Source organism: Protopterus annectens, chromosome 13.part0 (genome assembly GCF_019279795.1).
Source record: "Protopterus annectens isolate FY-2018-M chromosome 13.part0, PAN1.0, whole genome shotgun sequence".
NCBI classification, from domain to species: domain Eukaryota; kingdom Metazoa; phylum Chordata; order Ceratodontiformes; family Protopteridae; genus Protopterus; species Protopterus annectens.
In genome coordinates this window covers 630,078,205-630,096,411 of record NC_056747.1, presented here as the reverse complement: position 1 = coordinate 630,096,411, position 18,207 = coordinate 630,078,205, and the positions used below count along the sequence as shown (strand labels likewise).

Here is an 18,207-nt window from a genome sequence, read left to right as displayed (position 1 = left end):
TAAAGTGATACACAAACTATTTCAGCATAAGTGGTTTAACAATTTTATTAAGTTATATAACTGCACTATTTTATGTATACAAATTAGTTAATTAATAGACTTTTTTTCTTTCTTTTGGTATTCAACTATATTTGTAGAATACATAAAATAATTATTATTTAGTTATGTTTATTGGATGTGAACAGTGAAATAATGAGATTTATTTTATTGTTCATCTTAGTCACTGCAAATCAGAGTGTGTAAATACAAATTTAAGTAATGATATATTTTGTTATATGGGGGATGGTATACATTTATATATTAGTTAGTTAAATTGCACATAATATTAAGTGACTCCTTTCTGGTAAAAGTATAGTTACTAGATAGTCAGACATAGGGACAAAATGGATAGGGACTTTAGAGGGTTCCTTTGGATGGCTTGACAATTCAATTGTAAGGGTTCTTTTACCCCATAGATTGAACAGACTGTGTTTTTTTTTAATCAGTATTTATTTAGAGGTTGCCCTTGGATGGCTTGGCAATTCAATTGTAGGGGTTCTTTTTCCCCATAGATTGTACAGACAGTTTTTTTTTAATTCAGTATTTAATGTTTATTTCTTCTTTCTTCAATTTTGGGTACCTATATAAATTGGACATATTATCATTTCACAAGTAGTCGGGTCATTTCCACTAGTTTTTATATATGTTTTCCCTTCTCTCTCGTAATAGCATATATAGGTGTGTGTGTGTGTGTGTGTGTGTGTGTGTGTGTGTGTGTGTGTGTATATATATATATATATATATATTACATATATGGATTCACTTCAGATGATCGAGTTTCTGAAATCTCGAAACTCATATGATCGAGAGCATATGTTCGAGTTTTCAGAAACTCGAACATCAGAAGTGAACATAAAAAACAAAAACAAACACATTTACAGATGTTTTTTGTTTTATATATATATATATATATATATATATATATATATATATATATATATATATTTATGTTAAATCAGCGAACACTTAAAATAGTGAACACTGATTTATCGACCCTTTAAGAGAGAAAGCTGACAATCAGGCAGGAAAAGAAATCGCTGTTCCACAAAAAAAAAAAAATTCAAAACAAAATAAAATGGGGGGCTTTGCCCCCCCCCCTACTTAAATATACCAAGTCCGAGATTGCACCACAGTGGAAGAAATGGCAAAATCCCAAAAACAGCCCAGTGATTTTTTTTCCCTGGGAAAAAATATGCTGTTCCGTGTCTTTGGGATTGCCACCTTTTGCTCTTAAAGGGTCGATAAATCAGTATTCGCTATTTTAAGCATTTGCATATATATATATATATATATATATATATATATATATATATATGTATATATATATATATATATATATATATATATCTCATATTTTCCCGAAAATAAGACCGGGTCTTATACTCTATCCCCCGCTGAAATAGGCATTAGGGATTATTATTAGGGATGCCTTATTTACCCCCACCATACAACAACCTACATTTACTCATTTATTCATGTATAAAAAATCAACATTTATTCATAAACACAAATTGACATTTATTCATGTACAAAAATTGACATTTATTTATGTACACAAAATGACATTTATTTGGTACTTCTCTGTTATTGGATAACAGTTCTAAGTAACGCTTTAACAGTTGTGTGAGAATTCTACATAAACAGTGCAACAAGCATTTCATCTTCAGAATATCTACACCTTGGCTTTCACAGTTATTCAAATACTGTCATGTCATCTTTTTCTGGAACATTGTCATAAGTCTCCAACCTTTGAATTCTGGTCTGAATTTCTTGCAACTCCATTTCCTGTAGAACCATTGGCCCCAATCTGTCATGCTTGGCAACAGAGCTCTCCTTAAATGAGCACTGCTTGTCCAAGTAGCCTGCTCGTAGTGCATTGTCAACACAGCTATCAGTGATTTTATCCCATGAATTTTTCACCCAAGTCACTACCTCTTGCAGGCTAGGCTTCACAAAGTTTCCATGCTGATTTCTCTCCATTCTATTTTCAATGTAGACATTGCGTTCCATGCGCAAATGGTCCTTGAATGGCTTGTTTATTACAATATCAAGAGTCTGGAGATAGGCAGTCATTCCTGCGGGAATCATTATTTGATCTATTCTTCTCTGTGCAAGGAATTTCTTCATTTCTTTAGCGTGGTGAGTGCTGGCTGAATCCCAGACTAGTAGACCTCTTTTGCCACCTCGCAAAACAAGTGGCAGCATTACATCGACCCACTTCCTTATAACTGCTTGTGTGCAACAGGCTTTTTTGGTTTCAAGAATGTAAATGCCTGAAACATGTTTAATCTTATCTTTCTTGCCCTTACTAATGATTAGAGGTGGGGTTTTCTTTCCATCTAGATGAATTGCCAAAATACAGGTAACACGTGCACTCTCGTAACCAGTGGAGGGAATGTAGATTGATGAGGCACCCCTCTGATCAATTGTTGTTTGAGATCCTTTGCCCATAAACACTGCAGTTTCATTCATAGCAATCATGTTGGAGAATTGGTATTTAAAAAAGTCGATGCCATCAACAAAGGACTTGAACGCAAGTGCATGTTTAATAACTTCAGTATCTTACAGCTTGAACAGTGTTGTTGATCTTCTTAGAGACAGTTCATATCGCTGAAGGAAGCCATCCAGCCAGTGTTGTGATGCTTTGAATTCTTCTGGGGATATTTCTAACTGTGGTGTCATTACAAGGGCAAATGCTTGAATATCAGCCCTGCGCACAACCAAAGCCTTTGCTCTCCTATTAGCAATCCATTCACAGATAATGTCTTCCAGCTCAGGAAATAATGGTTGCCGACATGATCCACACTTGCACTTCTTAGCATTTCCCTTGTCGGCCTGTTGACTGAGGTTATCGTACGCTGCACGCCATTTTCGGACCATTCAGAGATCTAACTTCTTCTCTTTGCAGAAAGGCCATCAGATTCTTTCCCCAGGAGTCCTCCATGATTCCTTTCTTGTACTCGACGGAATACCTCTTTCTTTTTGCACTCATCTTGTCTGGGGGGGGTTAATTGAAGACTTACGAGACTGGAGTGGCAACACAAAATGGCGCTGGTTAAGAAGAGAAGATACAACCACAGCTATTCATTATCAAGTGCATTGTCTGTACTTTGACAGATCAAAGTACACCTGCCAGTGTTTATAGGCCAAGGATCTCAACCGTCAAGTGTGAGTGATGATCAGGGTTACAGTAAGAATCGTGGAGGACTCCCAGGGAAAGAATCTTAAGACTTTCTGCAAAGAGTAGAAGTTGGGTGTCCGAATGGTCCAAAAATGGTGAGCCGAGTACAATAGCCTCAGTCATCGGGTGTCAGTAATATTATTTTATAATTCAACAAGTCTGTCATGTGCTGTTGACTATCTTAACTGGGGCTTATTTTTGGGGTAGGGCTTATATCATGACCACCCTGGAAAACCATGCTAGGCCTTATTCTCTGGTTAGGTCTTGTTTACAAAGAAATATGGTGTGTGTGTGTGTGTGTGTGTGTGTGTGTGTGTGTGTGTGTGTGTGTGTGTGTGTGTGTGTGTGTGTGTATATATATATATATATATATATATATATATATGTGTGTGTATATATGTATATGTATATATATATATATATATATATATATATATATATATGTATATGTATATATATATATATATATATATATATATATATAGGACTCACTGAAGTCTTGTATATGGTAAAACTTTTGCATGGTATAAAAACAAGAGAAAACAATGGAATAAAGACTTGGTGGAGCTGCAAGCATACATGAATTGCAAGTAAAGAATAAAAAATATTTATAAATATTACATCACAAAACTATGACTGATCTAGAGAAAATTAGACTTGTATCTTATTCAATGAGTCATAGAAATCAAAGAAGGCTAGCAAATAGAACTAAAAAAAAAATAATAAAATCAAATCACATAAAGGAAATTTATATATCGAGCACCAGGAAGAAAGTTTCAGATTTAGAGGGAATATTGGAAGCATTTAGAATGCATTATTCTAATATTAACTCACAAACTACAGAATCAGAATCACAAAATATAAGTTCATTTCTTAAGACAAACATAAAAATTAAATTACAGGACCATGACTGAAATCAAATCTCAGATTAATAAGTTAAAACTTACCAAAGCGCCTGGCATAGACAATATTATTCCGGAAATGTTTAAACGTGTGCCTAAGGAGGCTATTCTTTTGTTGTCAAGAGTGTTCAATTTAGTAAAGGAAGGCATAGCTATACCTCCTTCTCGGAAGTATATGGTAATTTCCCATATTTTGAAATCTGAAAATGTGCTAATGAATTTTCCTCTTATAGACCTACACCTCTTTTGAATGTTGATTACAAAATGTTCATGGCATTTCATGCTCATAGGATTAAGCAGTTACTTCCTTTATTAATAGATGAGGATCAAACAGGCTTCATAAAGGACAGAAACATGACAACATTAAAATAATAACTTTTCTGACTGATTATGTCAATCTAATGAAGAAGAACATGACCCTAGTGAGTCTAGACACAAACAATGCATTTGACTCAATTAAATGGAACTTTCAGGCTTTAGGTTCACAGGTTAGAACTAGGCTAACTGCCTTTATGGGCCATTTTAAGCCTAGCTAATTACCCCATGTCAGAATCAAACCCTGCACTTTGCATTTCTAAGGTAATCACCTTAACCATTACGCCAACCTCCCAGCCCTTTAGAAAATTATGGTTTCCCACATAACTTTACTCAACTAATAAAATCATTTTATGAGAAATCTTTAGCTTACATCAAGATTGGGTCATGTTTCTCTACTTCAATTTCAAATACTAAGGGCACAAAGCAAGGATGCCCTCTATCTCCTCTGTTGTTTGATTTGTTAATAGGGCCCTTTGCACATTATGTTGGTGTTGTTGTGTCTTTCGGCTTTTCCCGGTTAGGGGTCGCCACAGCAGAACTCCGGTCCGCTAATGATTGCTAGTTGATTTTTACGTGCCGAGTTACCAGCCCTGACGCACAACCTTCAACGAAGGTACGCCCATTCACGCATGTCTACACACAGAAGACGCTCTAGCTTAGAACTGAACCAGACAGTGTCTTACTGTGAGGCGACAATGCTACCGCAGCACCACCACCGCGGGTGCCCTTTGCACATTATATTAGAATTAATTCAAATATTAATTGTATACTGTTTGGGAATAAACTAGAAATGAAAATACAACTTCTTGCTGATAAGATTTTACTAACCCCAAGTGATAATGTTAATTCATGCTCTGCTTTAATGAAATCGATTGATTACTTTCAGTCTCTTTCTGGTTTCCAATTTAATGAAAAAACAAAGCTGTTGCTAATAAACTCTGAAAAAAAGGAATTTAAATAAGGAATTGTCTCAATATCTTCCTTCTGATGATACAATCAAATACTTGAGGGTTGTACTAACTAAAAATACAAGTGAGACAGTAACTACTAATTATAACAATGTTTTACATCATATAAAAAGTCTAATACAAAAATTGAACAGATTCTTCTTTACAATGGAGGACAGAGTATACATAATTAAGATGATTATTTTTCCCAAAACTGTTATATCTTATACAAGCATTCTCTATTCTCCCCTCCAAACAATATATTAATCAGTTTAACAAATTAATGTTAAACTTCTTATGCTTTTATAGTACACCTAGAATGGCTATTAATCATCATTTGAATAACTGGGAAGTGGGGGGGGGGGTTATAACTCTTCCAGGCATAGAAATGTATGCTTTGTCATCTGTTATAAAGACATTATCCGTGTGGTTGAATACCTCTTATTTGGCTAGATGGAAAACACAAACATATCTGGTTAAAATTAAGTCAGTCAATGTCACTGCAATGCACAGAGCTGGTACCTAATAATTTCCACAGCATGGTGAGAGAATATGCAATTTTGGATAAAAAGAACTATATAACTTCCAAATTTATAACAGATACATTAAAAATTATACAATGATTATCTAAATAACAATCCAGAAATTAAGGCATGTTTTTTTTGTTACACCATATTGCCTATACCCATGATTATATGAATACTTCTGATGTGGCTATAATTAAAAAAAATTAAAGAAAAAGAATTAATATATTGGCATCAACTGCTACATAATGGCAAACTTTTAACAATGGAACAAGTTAAACATAAATTTATTCTTGATGAAAATATGTGGCTAACAATAAAGCATTTAAGGCAATATGTTATAAATAGATTAGAGTTAATGAGCCCAACTGTCAGACAGAATTACCCTAAATGTACTACTTATCAAAGGTTTATAAAATAATAAAAAGCATGAAAATATATTACAAAGAAAACATTTGGGACTATTACAAATCAATTAATAAATAAACCCTGAGAAAAAATCAATACTGATTTCTTCTAAATGTACTCTGTCGATCCAATGGAAACTCTTTGCATGAAAATTTCTTCATAGGTCTTTTTTTTACACCCCACAAGTTAGGATTAATGTTTAACCAAGAAATTAGTTGCTGGAGATGTAAAGAAAAATTGAAAGCAAATATTGGCAACACATGTTTTTTGACTGTAAATTGCTTAAAGCATTTTGGGATAGGGGGAACCAATTTTTTCAAACAGTTTTTAATGATAACTTTCAGTTGACTAAATCTTTAATTTTGTTTAATGCTCCCATTCCATACTGTGTCCCCAGAGCAAAATGTTCACTCCTACGGATTTTTCTAGTCATCACATGTAAGCCAATCACATCCAACTTGAAGAGTGAAACATCTCGGACTTTTAAATACTTCAGAAGCATTGTATTGTCTGTATCTCAGATGGAATTAGCAACTATCAGAAGAAAAGAAAAGATCACTGCTTATTACATCTCCTAGCAGAAAGTAGTGGAAATACTGGCGAGAGATGACTGACACACTACATGAACATATTTCATATTCTGAAGACTTCTTTCTTTTGATTACATCAGTTTAGGCACTCATGTAAATAGTCTGTATTGTTGGTCTGTTATGTATTTATATACTGTTATTTGTGTTGTTGACTAATAATATATGTTTTTTTTTCAGATAAGTCATTTTCTTGTTCTATAAAAATTCAATACAAAAAAAATTGGAAAAAAAATACAGTCCTCCTCTTGGACATTACTCTGCATGCACTGTTCCCACAAATTCCATTTATTTCTATGTAATTTGCACCTTCACTTTTGTAAAGATCCCTCATCCATCTCTTTTACCTCTTTTAAAATATTCAATACTCAGAGTTGGCTTATATTTAAATTTCCATTTTCTAGTAACTGATTTTTGGAAAACTGTAGAAATGGTGAAGTGTAATTAGTATAAACCAAAAACCAGAGGGCCAATAATTATAACTTAATGTATGAACAAACTCAAGCCATAAGAAATTTAGCAAATAATTCTAATATAGTTATTAAAAATGCAGATAAAGGGGTAGTGTTATCTTATACACTAATCAAATGCAGCAAATGTTAGCAGTGCTGAATACTAATAATTATATTGAAATAACCAAAAAAGAAGCTTAGATGGTCAAATTGATTTACAACTGTTACAGTATTTTAAAACACCATCCATTAATTTATGGAATTCCTAAGATCCACAAGTCGCTTACACACCCACCCATGAGACCAATTGTCTCAGCATGTGGATGGGTGACATAGCCTGTTTATAAGTACTTGGACCTGCAACTACAATTAGGTTTAGGTAAATCTCAAGTAATTGTGAAAGATACTTCTGATTTATGACAATTGTTTGCATGGTTTATTAATAAAGATATCACCAACTGTTTATTAGTCACATTAGATATGGACTCACTTTTCACTTCTATACCTAATGTTGAAGGAAATGAAAGTGTAAGGAAACATCTATTACCGTTAAACAATTATGATGGAGCATATCTTAACACAATATGTACTTTACCTGACATAACGTTAACTAATAATATCTTTAGGTTTCAGAAATGCTACTTTAAACAAAATAGGGGTGTCGCGATGAGCACCCCAGCTCCTAACACTTATGCAAATATCATAATGCACACTTGGGAAGAAAATTTTATACTTTCTAAGAATATGAACCCCTGTTATGGTCAGGTTCTTTTTTTTTTTTTACAAGAGATTTGTAAAAGACCCGTTTTTGATATGGGATGGTGATAATACTACATTATAAGCATTTATTAACTATATGCAAGAGACTGCAGGTTTCTTAACCTTCAAGCAAACAGTAGATGAGTTTCAAATTATTTTGTTTGGATATAACTCTTATAAAGAATGCTGTAGGCAAGTTAGAAACTACTTTACATAGAAAGATTGTCAAAAGAAGAAAACAAGCAAAAAAAGTTATAAAAACACTGCACCACCAACTCAAAACTTAAAACTGAATACTCAAACACCACTGCCAGCGATGAATATATTTTGTCTGTGGATATTCATCATTACCAGTGGTGTTTTTAGTATCAAAAGGAGCACTTATTTATATCGGATGAGTATGCACCACCCCTTTATGTTTAATAATGTGTTAAAAATCAAATGTTACAAACAGCTAAGTTAAACACACTGGATATTAACATGAATGAACACATGAATGTTATAACTAATGACGTCATACAGAGATATTATAAACATCAAAATATTAATAAAATAAGGTTGGATATCAAATAGAAAAGAAAAGTTAAAGCAAAACTTATCTTTTCTGAGATAAATAAAACTGATGTAATTAGAAAGAACAATAATAAAAATGCTGTTTATTGAAAAAAATTATACATGGATACGCATTTGTACACACAATAGGAATGCCATGAGTGTTAAGAATATTATTAGAAAATATTGATCTTTGGCTTATCAATTACCAGAACTTAAGAATGTAGTAAATGATAAACCTAATTTTGGATATATAAGATGTTATAACTTAAAAGATAAACTATGTTATAAAGAACAGCAAAAGACTAGTGATTTATTGGTGAGCAAAAAACAAGGTACTTTCCAAGATCATAAATGCACCTATTGTTAATATATATATAAATAAATATATATATATATATATATAAAAATCTAAATATATATCTAAATATATATATATATATATATATATATATATATATATTTATAGATAGATCTATATATCTATATTTACATATATATATATATATATATATATATAGAGAGAGAGAGGGAGAGACAAATTTATTATACATCCATTATATGGTAATACTTTTTTTCTACATGCTTATAGTACATGTAATACTACAAACATTATTTAAATGGCTAAATGCAAAACCTATGAGGCATACTATATAGGAAAACAAACCATAAACTTGAGGGAATAGGAGATCATCTGTCTGAAATAAATTGGGAAATAAAAACTAATTATTTAGATAAACATATTGCTGAGACTAACACACAGCATCGCTTTAAGTTTTTGATTTTTTAAGTTGTTTTTGAACAAGTTAGGGGAGTGACCTGATTAATGCAACAGAAAAACAAGAAACAAAAGACTTGCTATATGATTTTAATTTTGTATTTAAATTGTTTGTTTTACTGAATAGTTTATGTCTGAAGAAGCTTTCAGTGAAAGTTGTACTTGAGCATGTAATAAAAAGTTAACTTAACCGATCTGGTTCTGGAAGATTTTTGTTCTAAGAATTAAATTATCCCACTTAACTCTTCCTTCTTTCCCTCCCAGATAGATTCCTTCAACACTTTCTTAATTGTCGTCTATAACGTCTCCTCTGGTTAACAGAAATATGCCTGACCTATATATAAAACTAAAAGGACTACAACTATTTTCACTGCTTGTGTCTTATTATCCATATGCATAAACAAGAGTTTCCACTTTCTCAGCTTTTAAATTATCCTTTGTTTAATCTCTTCCCACTTATCCTTAGCGGTCATAACAGAAGCCTTATTAATCCATTCTCTTACATACTTCATCTTATCATGCCCCACAAATATGAGTATCACTGAACCAAGTCATGACTGGGTACCTAATTTATGGTAATAGTCTTTGTTTCATCCTCATTAATTTATACCCTGACAAGACTTGAAACTATCTTAAAACGTCCCACAACACTGAGATGTTCTTTTCTAATTTTATCAGGTACAAAATATCATCTGCACATAAAGCCAACTTTTTTTATCATGCCAATTATATCCTTGAATTAATCCTTGGCATAAAACTCAATGCATGAAAATGCATACTTATGCCCTTTGGGAAGATGACCACACCTGCAAATTATAGCATTGATACCAATGGGTCTACTCTTAGACGTGTGTTAAGGGACTTGGGAAATCAGGTTGACAGTAACCTGAACTTTGATCACCATGTGTCCAGAGTAGTGAGAAAACCCCTTTACATGGCATCCAAATCTAAGGAGATTGCAGTCCCATTATACTCAGCCCTAATTAGACCAATGATAGAATACAATGCAGTCTTTGTCATATACCTGTCTAGGCATTTGCAGCAGCTGGAATGGCCACAGAGGTTTCTTACTAAAAGAATACAGGGTGTAAATAACATGTCCTATGTAGACTGCCTCAAAGCCCTGTCTCTGTACTCGGTCTTATACAGAATACTGAGCGGAGACTACAAGGCATTCCTGATCCAGCCCTGATGGTTCTGCTACACATTCACAAAACAAACAACACTAGAATTACATGATCTAAGGATATAAACCTAGTCTGTGACATAAACAAAACATGTTGATATGTGTCTCAGACATTACCCGACTCTGGAACAAACTCCCCATTCATATGAAGCAGAGCTCTTCCCTAAGCCTACTCAAACACAGTTTAGACCAAAGGTTTATCACCTGTGTCTCTTATGGCGAGGGACAGCATATAGATGCCCTATGGCACAGACATATGCCAAAGCCATTATAGTTTGTGGGCATTGATAAATGGGGAAATTGGGGCATTAATGGCTAGCCTTAAAAAAGGCTATAGGGTTGTTAACCTAGTAAACTCCTAGGATCCTATGATTTCTGAGTATCTTATTTTTTTGCCAGTGGCTCTAAATATAAAGCAAATAAAGAGGTAAAAGGACACTCCTACCTGGTTCCTCTGTTCAAACACAACTTGCAGAGAAGAAACCTCCCCCTTTAATTCTTGCCTCAAATCCTTCATATATCCTCCTAATTCATTTTATTACTTTATCGGGGAATGCAAATGCTACTGATGCCCTACTCACAAAATACTAGCTTACCCTGTTGAATGCTTTCTCTGTATCAAGTCTCACCAGCAACAGCAGTATTACTTACTATTTCCCCCTGGATTACCATTGTTCTATTAATACTGTCAAATGTATGGCCTCCGCTCCACAAAACCACAATGATCCATATCTAACAATGTTGGCAACACATTTGATATTATTTTAGCTAGTATAGCCATACACATTTTATAATTGTGGTATAAAATTGAAATCAGTGTATATGACCCTAGGTCAGATGGGTCTGTACCTTCTTTCAGTAATACAGCCACCGCAATTTTTTTTCCAAGATGCTGGCACTTCTACTTTTCAAATACAGTACTATTAAACAAAATCTCCAGATCTTTATCACTTTCTTCCCTCCTCACTTCCAAACTTCTACAAGAATACCATTTGTTCCTGGAGACTTCCCTGCAGATTAATCATACATCACAGTTTTTAATCTCATCTCCTCCTATCTTGATTATTAGTTGTTGAGCCTCATATTCCACGAATTGTGGCATAATTAAGTCTTCCATAAATGTTTCCATTTGTGCTCTTTCTTGCTTTCCACATTCCCCTGCTTTATACAATTTTTTTTAAAAATTCTGAAATAACTCTAAAACCTCTGTAGGATCTCTGATTATGTTTCTAATCATTTCCCTAAGTTTGGCGACAACTCTTTCGACTTTCTGCTGATTAGAGAACAAAAACTTTTTAGCATTACTTAAAGTTATCAAAAAATATTTGCTTAACAGCAATCTTTCTAAACTCATACATATTATCCAAAATACCCCCTCATTTTCTCATTAGCACTCTGCAGTTGCTCCTTTTCTTGCTCTATGAGAGTGCCCTTATTCTACAGTACTTTAACTTTTGTCATCCCCTCTAAATAATTCCTATTACTTCTTAATTGTATCTATTTCTCTTTTCTTTCTACCTTATTTTTTAAACTACATTTTCATTTTATCCAGCTCACTGGCTATTTCGTCTGAAGAAACTTCTATCTTCTCTAACAACTCTTGAATAATTTTTACTAGCCATTCCTTAAATTCCCCTTTTCAATGGGTAGGTTGGATAGCACCAACATCTCATTTTTACTTTTTTTCCCTGCATTTTATCTTAGTTTTTATCTTTGTATGATCTGAAATAGTTACTGGATATGTGCTGACATTTTCAATTAACTGCATATGATTATATAAAACATTGTTTCTAGCCAGTCTAGCCCAGTTATTTTATCTTGCGGAATAATTTGCAAATTATGTTTGAGTTCCTACTACTGAATTCAAGTCTTCCATATCAAACATTTTCAGAAATTTCTTCAGTCATCTACCCTCTTTTGCTACATTTTCCTTTCTAGGGCCCTCTGATACATCCTCACCATTGCAAATCAAGTTCTAGTCCACACCTATAAATAATATTCCTTGCTGAAAGCTGATTATTTCTGCCAAAATTTTCTTAAACTCAATAATAGCAGTTTTTGGTGGAATATAAATACAAGCCAGTGTAATCATCTACCTCGTGAATACCTCCTTATTATCACAAACCTACCATTATTTTCTTTTTCCTCTTCTATCACTATTTGAGCCCCTCTAACATTTAGTATTATTACTCCCCCTTTCATTTGTTCCATGATATTCTACAGAATATCCATCCTGAAAATTTGTCAAATTCACACTCACATTTTCTTCTGAATGTATCACCTGCAGCAGTGCTGTTTGCAATCTGCATTTGTTAATATATGTCCATGCTCTTTCCTTTCTGTCTATACATGTAAAGCCATTTAAATTCCAAGATACCATGGCTAGAGTAGCCACTACCATAAAAAAGCTATTTCAACGTATTATATGTGCAAGATTTTTGAATTTGTATTTCCAACAATTGTCTTAGATACACACACTAATGTTTGGCAGACTCATATTTACACAGTCATTTCTTCTCATTTCCATTTGAACCTATGCCACATTTTCCAAAACATTTTTTTTTGCTTTAATGAAAGCCTGCAAACAAAAAATATGAAATACATTTTCAGAACACCCCAGTCCTCTATAAACTTGGAACAAATGGAGAAAACTATGCACATTTTCAACAAATGAAGTTTAACTTTACAGAGAGGAACAACTGCCCCAAATCAACAGCTGCACCCAAAGGCAGAACCTAATGTAAAATTAAGGTTAGCCATGCTAGTGTGTGTGTGCTACAGCCTGTGTTCGCACTTATCCGATTGCTGTGTGTTCTTTTCTTATCTCTATTGCTCTCTCAGTTGTGAAAAGCAGTACGTATTGCCTTCAAATAACATTAACTTTTAGCACTAAGAAAAAGTGCAGTTTCTACCTTTAAATAAAACTAAATTATGTACTCTTTTAATAAGTGCATTACAGTATTAAAGCCGCTGAGAAGGCTTTGCTTCTCATAATTTCAAACTATAATTTTCACTGGACTGCACTGCATGCCATTCTACCTTTAAATTAGCCATTTCTTTCAGCAAAGAATGCTCAAAACTCTCAAGATTAACTGTTTATACCCGCAGACAGTTTTTCTCTATTTAAAGACGTCAGTAATGAGAAAAAAACAGCTAAAAACCTTTACAGATGTGTGAAGAAATCTTTGTTAATTTCACTCAGAATAAAATATACAGAATTCTCCTGACTAACTGCCTTCAGATGTATACTTCTTGTCTCTCAGTGAGAACATTTGCTAGGGGGGAAAAGTGAATATCTTTGCAGATGCAAGAAGCTTAGCATTTTTCATGGCTTTCATTATGTTGTCTTACTTTTCAAGTCTATTTGCTTACAAATAAATTACTTTTTACAACTTAAGCCAAGGACGTTAAACTTGACATTCACCCTTGTAAAAACAATGGAAATCATCATCTTAATTGTGCATAAAATATAATCAGTACACCCTAACCCTACCCCAGCAGCCAATGATCACAGCATTATATTAACCTGAACTTGATTCTGTTCAGCCTTTCGTCTCGTGACATTCTGTATTAACCTATATTTCTTACACCTTAAAAAGGTACGCACACACAACAGTCACTGAAAAGACTCACCCCCACACACATTTAACACACCACTGACTACACATTATACAAAACTGCTTTACAATATTATATGGAGTTCATATCATGAAATGTTTTACACAAATACTAATATGAACAAAAGCTGTTTTACTTACAGTTACTTCTTTTTTGTCTTTATAATGTGTATATGCTTTACAGTCCATCCACAAGTTCATCAAAACTCCAGTCTTTTCTCAGCCACTTTTTTTTTTGAAAAGCAATATTTCACAAATCTGACCAATGTTTTACTGTCTCACACTTATTCACTAATTTCATAGTTGCTGGTCATCTTCCTGATCTTCTCCATCTCCCAATATTAGACTCTGGTTTAAGTCCAAGGTTCTCCTGATTCTTCTAGTCAATTCATGGGCTTTTTTCTGTCTCTCAAGTATTTTCCTTTGGAACAATGGGAAGGGTTTCAGTGGCAAAAGTCTCTCAATGAGCTTTAATGTCAGAAGAATTAGCAGCAGAATTACTTCCTGCTTTCTGGCTCACTTTTTTTAGTAGACTTTTTATTTCCTCCTTAACCTATTCTGCATCAAAAAATGTATTTGATCCCCCATGAAAAATATCCTGAAGACAGCTGGATGCAGCAGCATAAATCTCACTCCTGCCACTCAACGTTCCATGATTGCTGGGATAAATCTGCTTCTCTTATGCCTGATGCACAGTGCATAATAATTTTCCACAAACACACTGCTGTTCCCAATTTTTAATACTTTTCCCTTCTTCTGCAGTTTCGTTAGAATCAACTCCTTCTGCTGTTATGAATGCATCTTTACTCATATAGGTCTTGGCTGTTTTCTCATGGCCAGGTCTGGAGTATACACCTGATGTGCCTTTTCAATTAACAACTCTTGCTGTGGAACACTAGTCCAGTTGGTTATTTGTACTTTCATACAATTAATACAGTCTGTTCCTGTCAGTTTCACTGGTACAGCATAAAATCTCAGGTATTCTCTACTTGCTCTCTGTCTTCAAACTCTACTATTTATTTTTGAAACAGCTGTTTTTGAGAAGCCTCATAGTCATCTAGCTTTTTCTTCATTCCAATCTCTGATTTTCAGTTTTATCAGTTCTTCTTAATAACTAGTTCTAAGAAGCCTCATATTCATCTAGCTTTGTCTTCATTACAATCTCTGATTTCTACATTTTCATCAGTTCTTAATAACTAGTTTTGAGTAAGTTGATTTATTTTTCCTCTAAATTACTGGAAGACGTCTTGTACCAGAGCTGAAGCATGCACTGCTTTTTGCTGAACAGTGGCAGGATACTTCCCAGCCAGTATTTTCTTTACCTTTTCTGGTTGATTTTCTTTCTGTTTCTCTAAATTTCTTCTTGGCTGGCATCCAGGTAACATACTTATTGGCCAGCAACTGAATTTTACCCCAAAACAATTTCATTGACTCACATTTCTCAGTTTCTATTATCACACTAGTAAAGTTGAAATTAAGATGTTAATCAATGTGCAGACATTTTAGAAGTTCTCTCCCTTGAAAGTTCAAACTACGGTGCCTGAAAGAATCTTAGAATTGCACAGGTTTTGGAAAACTTTGAAAGCCCAGATTTCTTGTTTCTGAAGTATTAGCTACTTGCAGTTCTCAAGATGGAAACTGGTATGAATGAAAAAAAACACACTTGACCTAATGTTAAAAAAGACTACTCTGTATGTAGCACTCTGCATCCTTAAATCAGCTGACACAAGAAACCAATTACTTAACACTGTGTGAAGACATTTTTGGTCTACTAAGAATAAGGTGACTATGCAAATGGTTCCAGATTTATCCACTTCTGTAATGCAGCCAAAGTACTTAATACAGTAAATGCCCCATTCTGGTGTTTGGGTGAATTGTGGTACTTCTTCATGCGTATACACTGTGGATCACTTAAATGAGAAGAACATGACTGTTCAACAGCACAGAAAAATATCTAAAACAGATGAAGACAAAACGTATGTGACTGGTTTTGCTACACAATCTATACTGTAGCAATATGAAACTTCTGTTCTTTTCTATTAAATGTTCTCACAGAGAAATATAATCTTAAGAATAACTAATATAATGAGAGAATGGGAGTAGGTAATTTTACACAAGGTTGTATGTTACTCAATATTTCTGGATTTAAATTTATGCCTGTTGCAGGATTAGTAATCACTTTACAACTATCTGCAGTACTTAGAAGGATAACACGATGGTGACAGACTTATAATAATTAATGTACCCACATTTTTGAATTATTTATATTTTCCCACTTTCTTAATGTATGTTTTTAGATTTGTATTTGTATATAACAAGATATTTTTAAGCCGCGGTTGTGCAGCAGTTAGCGTTGTAGCCTCACAGCAAGAGGTTCTCCCATTCGATTCTCGGCTGGAGCACCTTCTGTGTGGAGTCTGCATGTCCTCCCCGCGGTCGAGTCATGTTAAAGACATGCAGGTAGGTGTGAGCGTGAATGGGCATGCCTTCATTGAAGGTTGGGCGTCGGGCTGGCAACTCGGCAACGTAAAATCCGCTGCCAATCATGAGCGGACCGGAGTTCTGCTGTGGCGACCCCTAACCGGGAAAATCTGAAAGAGTAAGCAAAAAAAAAAAAATATGACAAGATATTTTTCTTTAATGTTTCAAATTTGGGTAACAATAAATATTGTAATTTGTGTATATTATTACAATTAAAAAATGTTAGAAAAGATGACAGCTGGAGAGTTTGGTTGAGCTATGTTAACAACTGTCCACACAGCTGAGCTATTTAGCTTCTTGCCTACATAGGCTCCTTACATTTTCACCTGCTACAGAAATCCTCAAAATAAAATACGACTACCACCAACTTTCACCAGCAGATAGTGCAAGTAACCAGTTCTGTCACTAAACCTTCTAAAACACAAAGACTGTTAAAGTGTGCTCAGTCCATCTGGCTTTTAACTGGTCCTCCAACATTCCAGGTATACCACCTAGTCAGAATCACCACCATCAAATATACATCCTTATTCAAGGCATTACTGACAGCCAACACAGTTCCCATCAAAGCAATTTCACTGATTACTTCTAAGATCTGAAAGACCAAAGCAAAGGCAAGAAAATAAATTCAGGATGGGCACTATGGCATTCCACAGTCTGTTCAGCTGTAGCAGAGCAATGTTTGATGGACCACAATATGTGTTGCAGAGCTGCAAATCTGAATCTAGAAACATTAAAAGGTTATAAAAATTAAAAAAAAAAATACTGAACTGAAATGAAATGTTATTCATTTTAACTCCTAAACTCACCTGCTGCAATTGCACCAAGTAAAGGTTGCAACGAAATGAGAAATGGGTAATTCCATGCTCCAATGATCAGCACAACTCCAAGGGGCTCTGGCTGAATGTAAACTTCATCCATTAATGTTAATAAGTTCCGCTCCACAGGCCTAGGGGCTGCCCACTCTGTAAGCTTTTCCAATAGCAATGCTATTTCACCCTCAAGGCCCATTATCTCAAAGACCTGTGTGTCGAGTTTGTTCTGTAAAGGTAAGAATACCATACGTGGCCAAGAGCATCAAAACAGAAATAATATCAAATCATTCATGTAATGTTGCCCTAATCAGTTACAGAAACAAAGTATTTACCAGCACTGTTACATAAATGACGCAAAGTCACTATGCTGTAAAACAAAAAACAGATTTTAAGTCTGTAGCACATGATATGTAGTGGTGACTTTTTAAAAATTTAGCACACGTGAGAAAGCTGCACATAAGTAAAATGTGGTAAAAGTCACCCATTATTACAGCAAATGCCAGTCACCTAATTTTACAACAGAGATGCACTGAAATAATGAGAGAATGCTTATTGTGTTGTAACATTATTCACAGAGAGCTATAATCCTACTTCATTAAGGCATTTTTATCCAAGCAGCTTCTAATCGAATTTTCACCATCTTGGTACATTTTACTGCAGTTAC

The 18,207-nt window shown here is 34.2% G+C and overlaps 1 protein-coding gene across 10 annotated transcripts in view; it reads right to left on the bottom strand.

The window, feature by feature from the left end:
* The window catches only part of LOC122787535 (aldehyde dehydrogenase family 3 member A2-like), a 644,066-nt gene that overhangs the window by 566,210 nt on the left and 59,649 nt on the right, over positions 1–18,207 (bottom strand). For 9 of the 10 annotated variants that reach the window (XM_044054295.1, XM_044054297.1, XM_044054301.1 and 6 more), the window contains one exon: positions 17,538–17,769. The exons of the other annotated variant lie outside the window; for it this stretch is intronic. In XM_044054295.1, the coding sequence (XP_043910230.1) occupies positions 17,538–17,769 (232 nt within the window). The remainder of the gene's footprint in view (positions 1–17,537; positions 17,770–18,207) is intronic. 10 annotated transcript variants of the gene reach the window in all.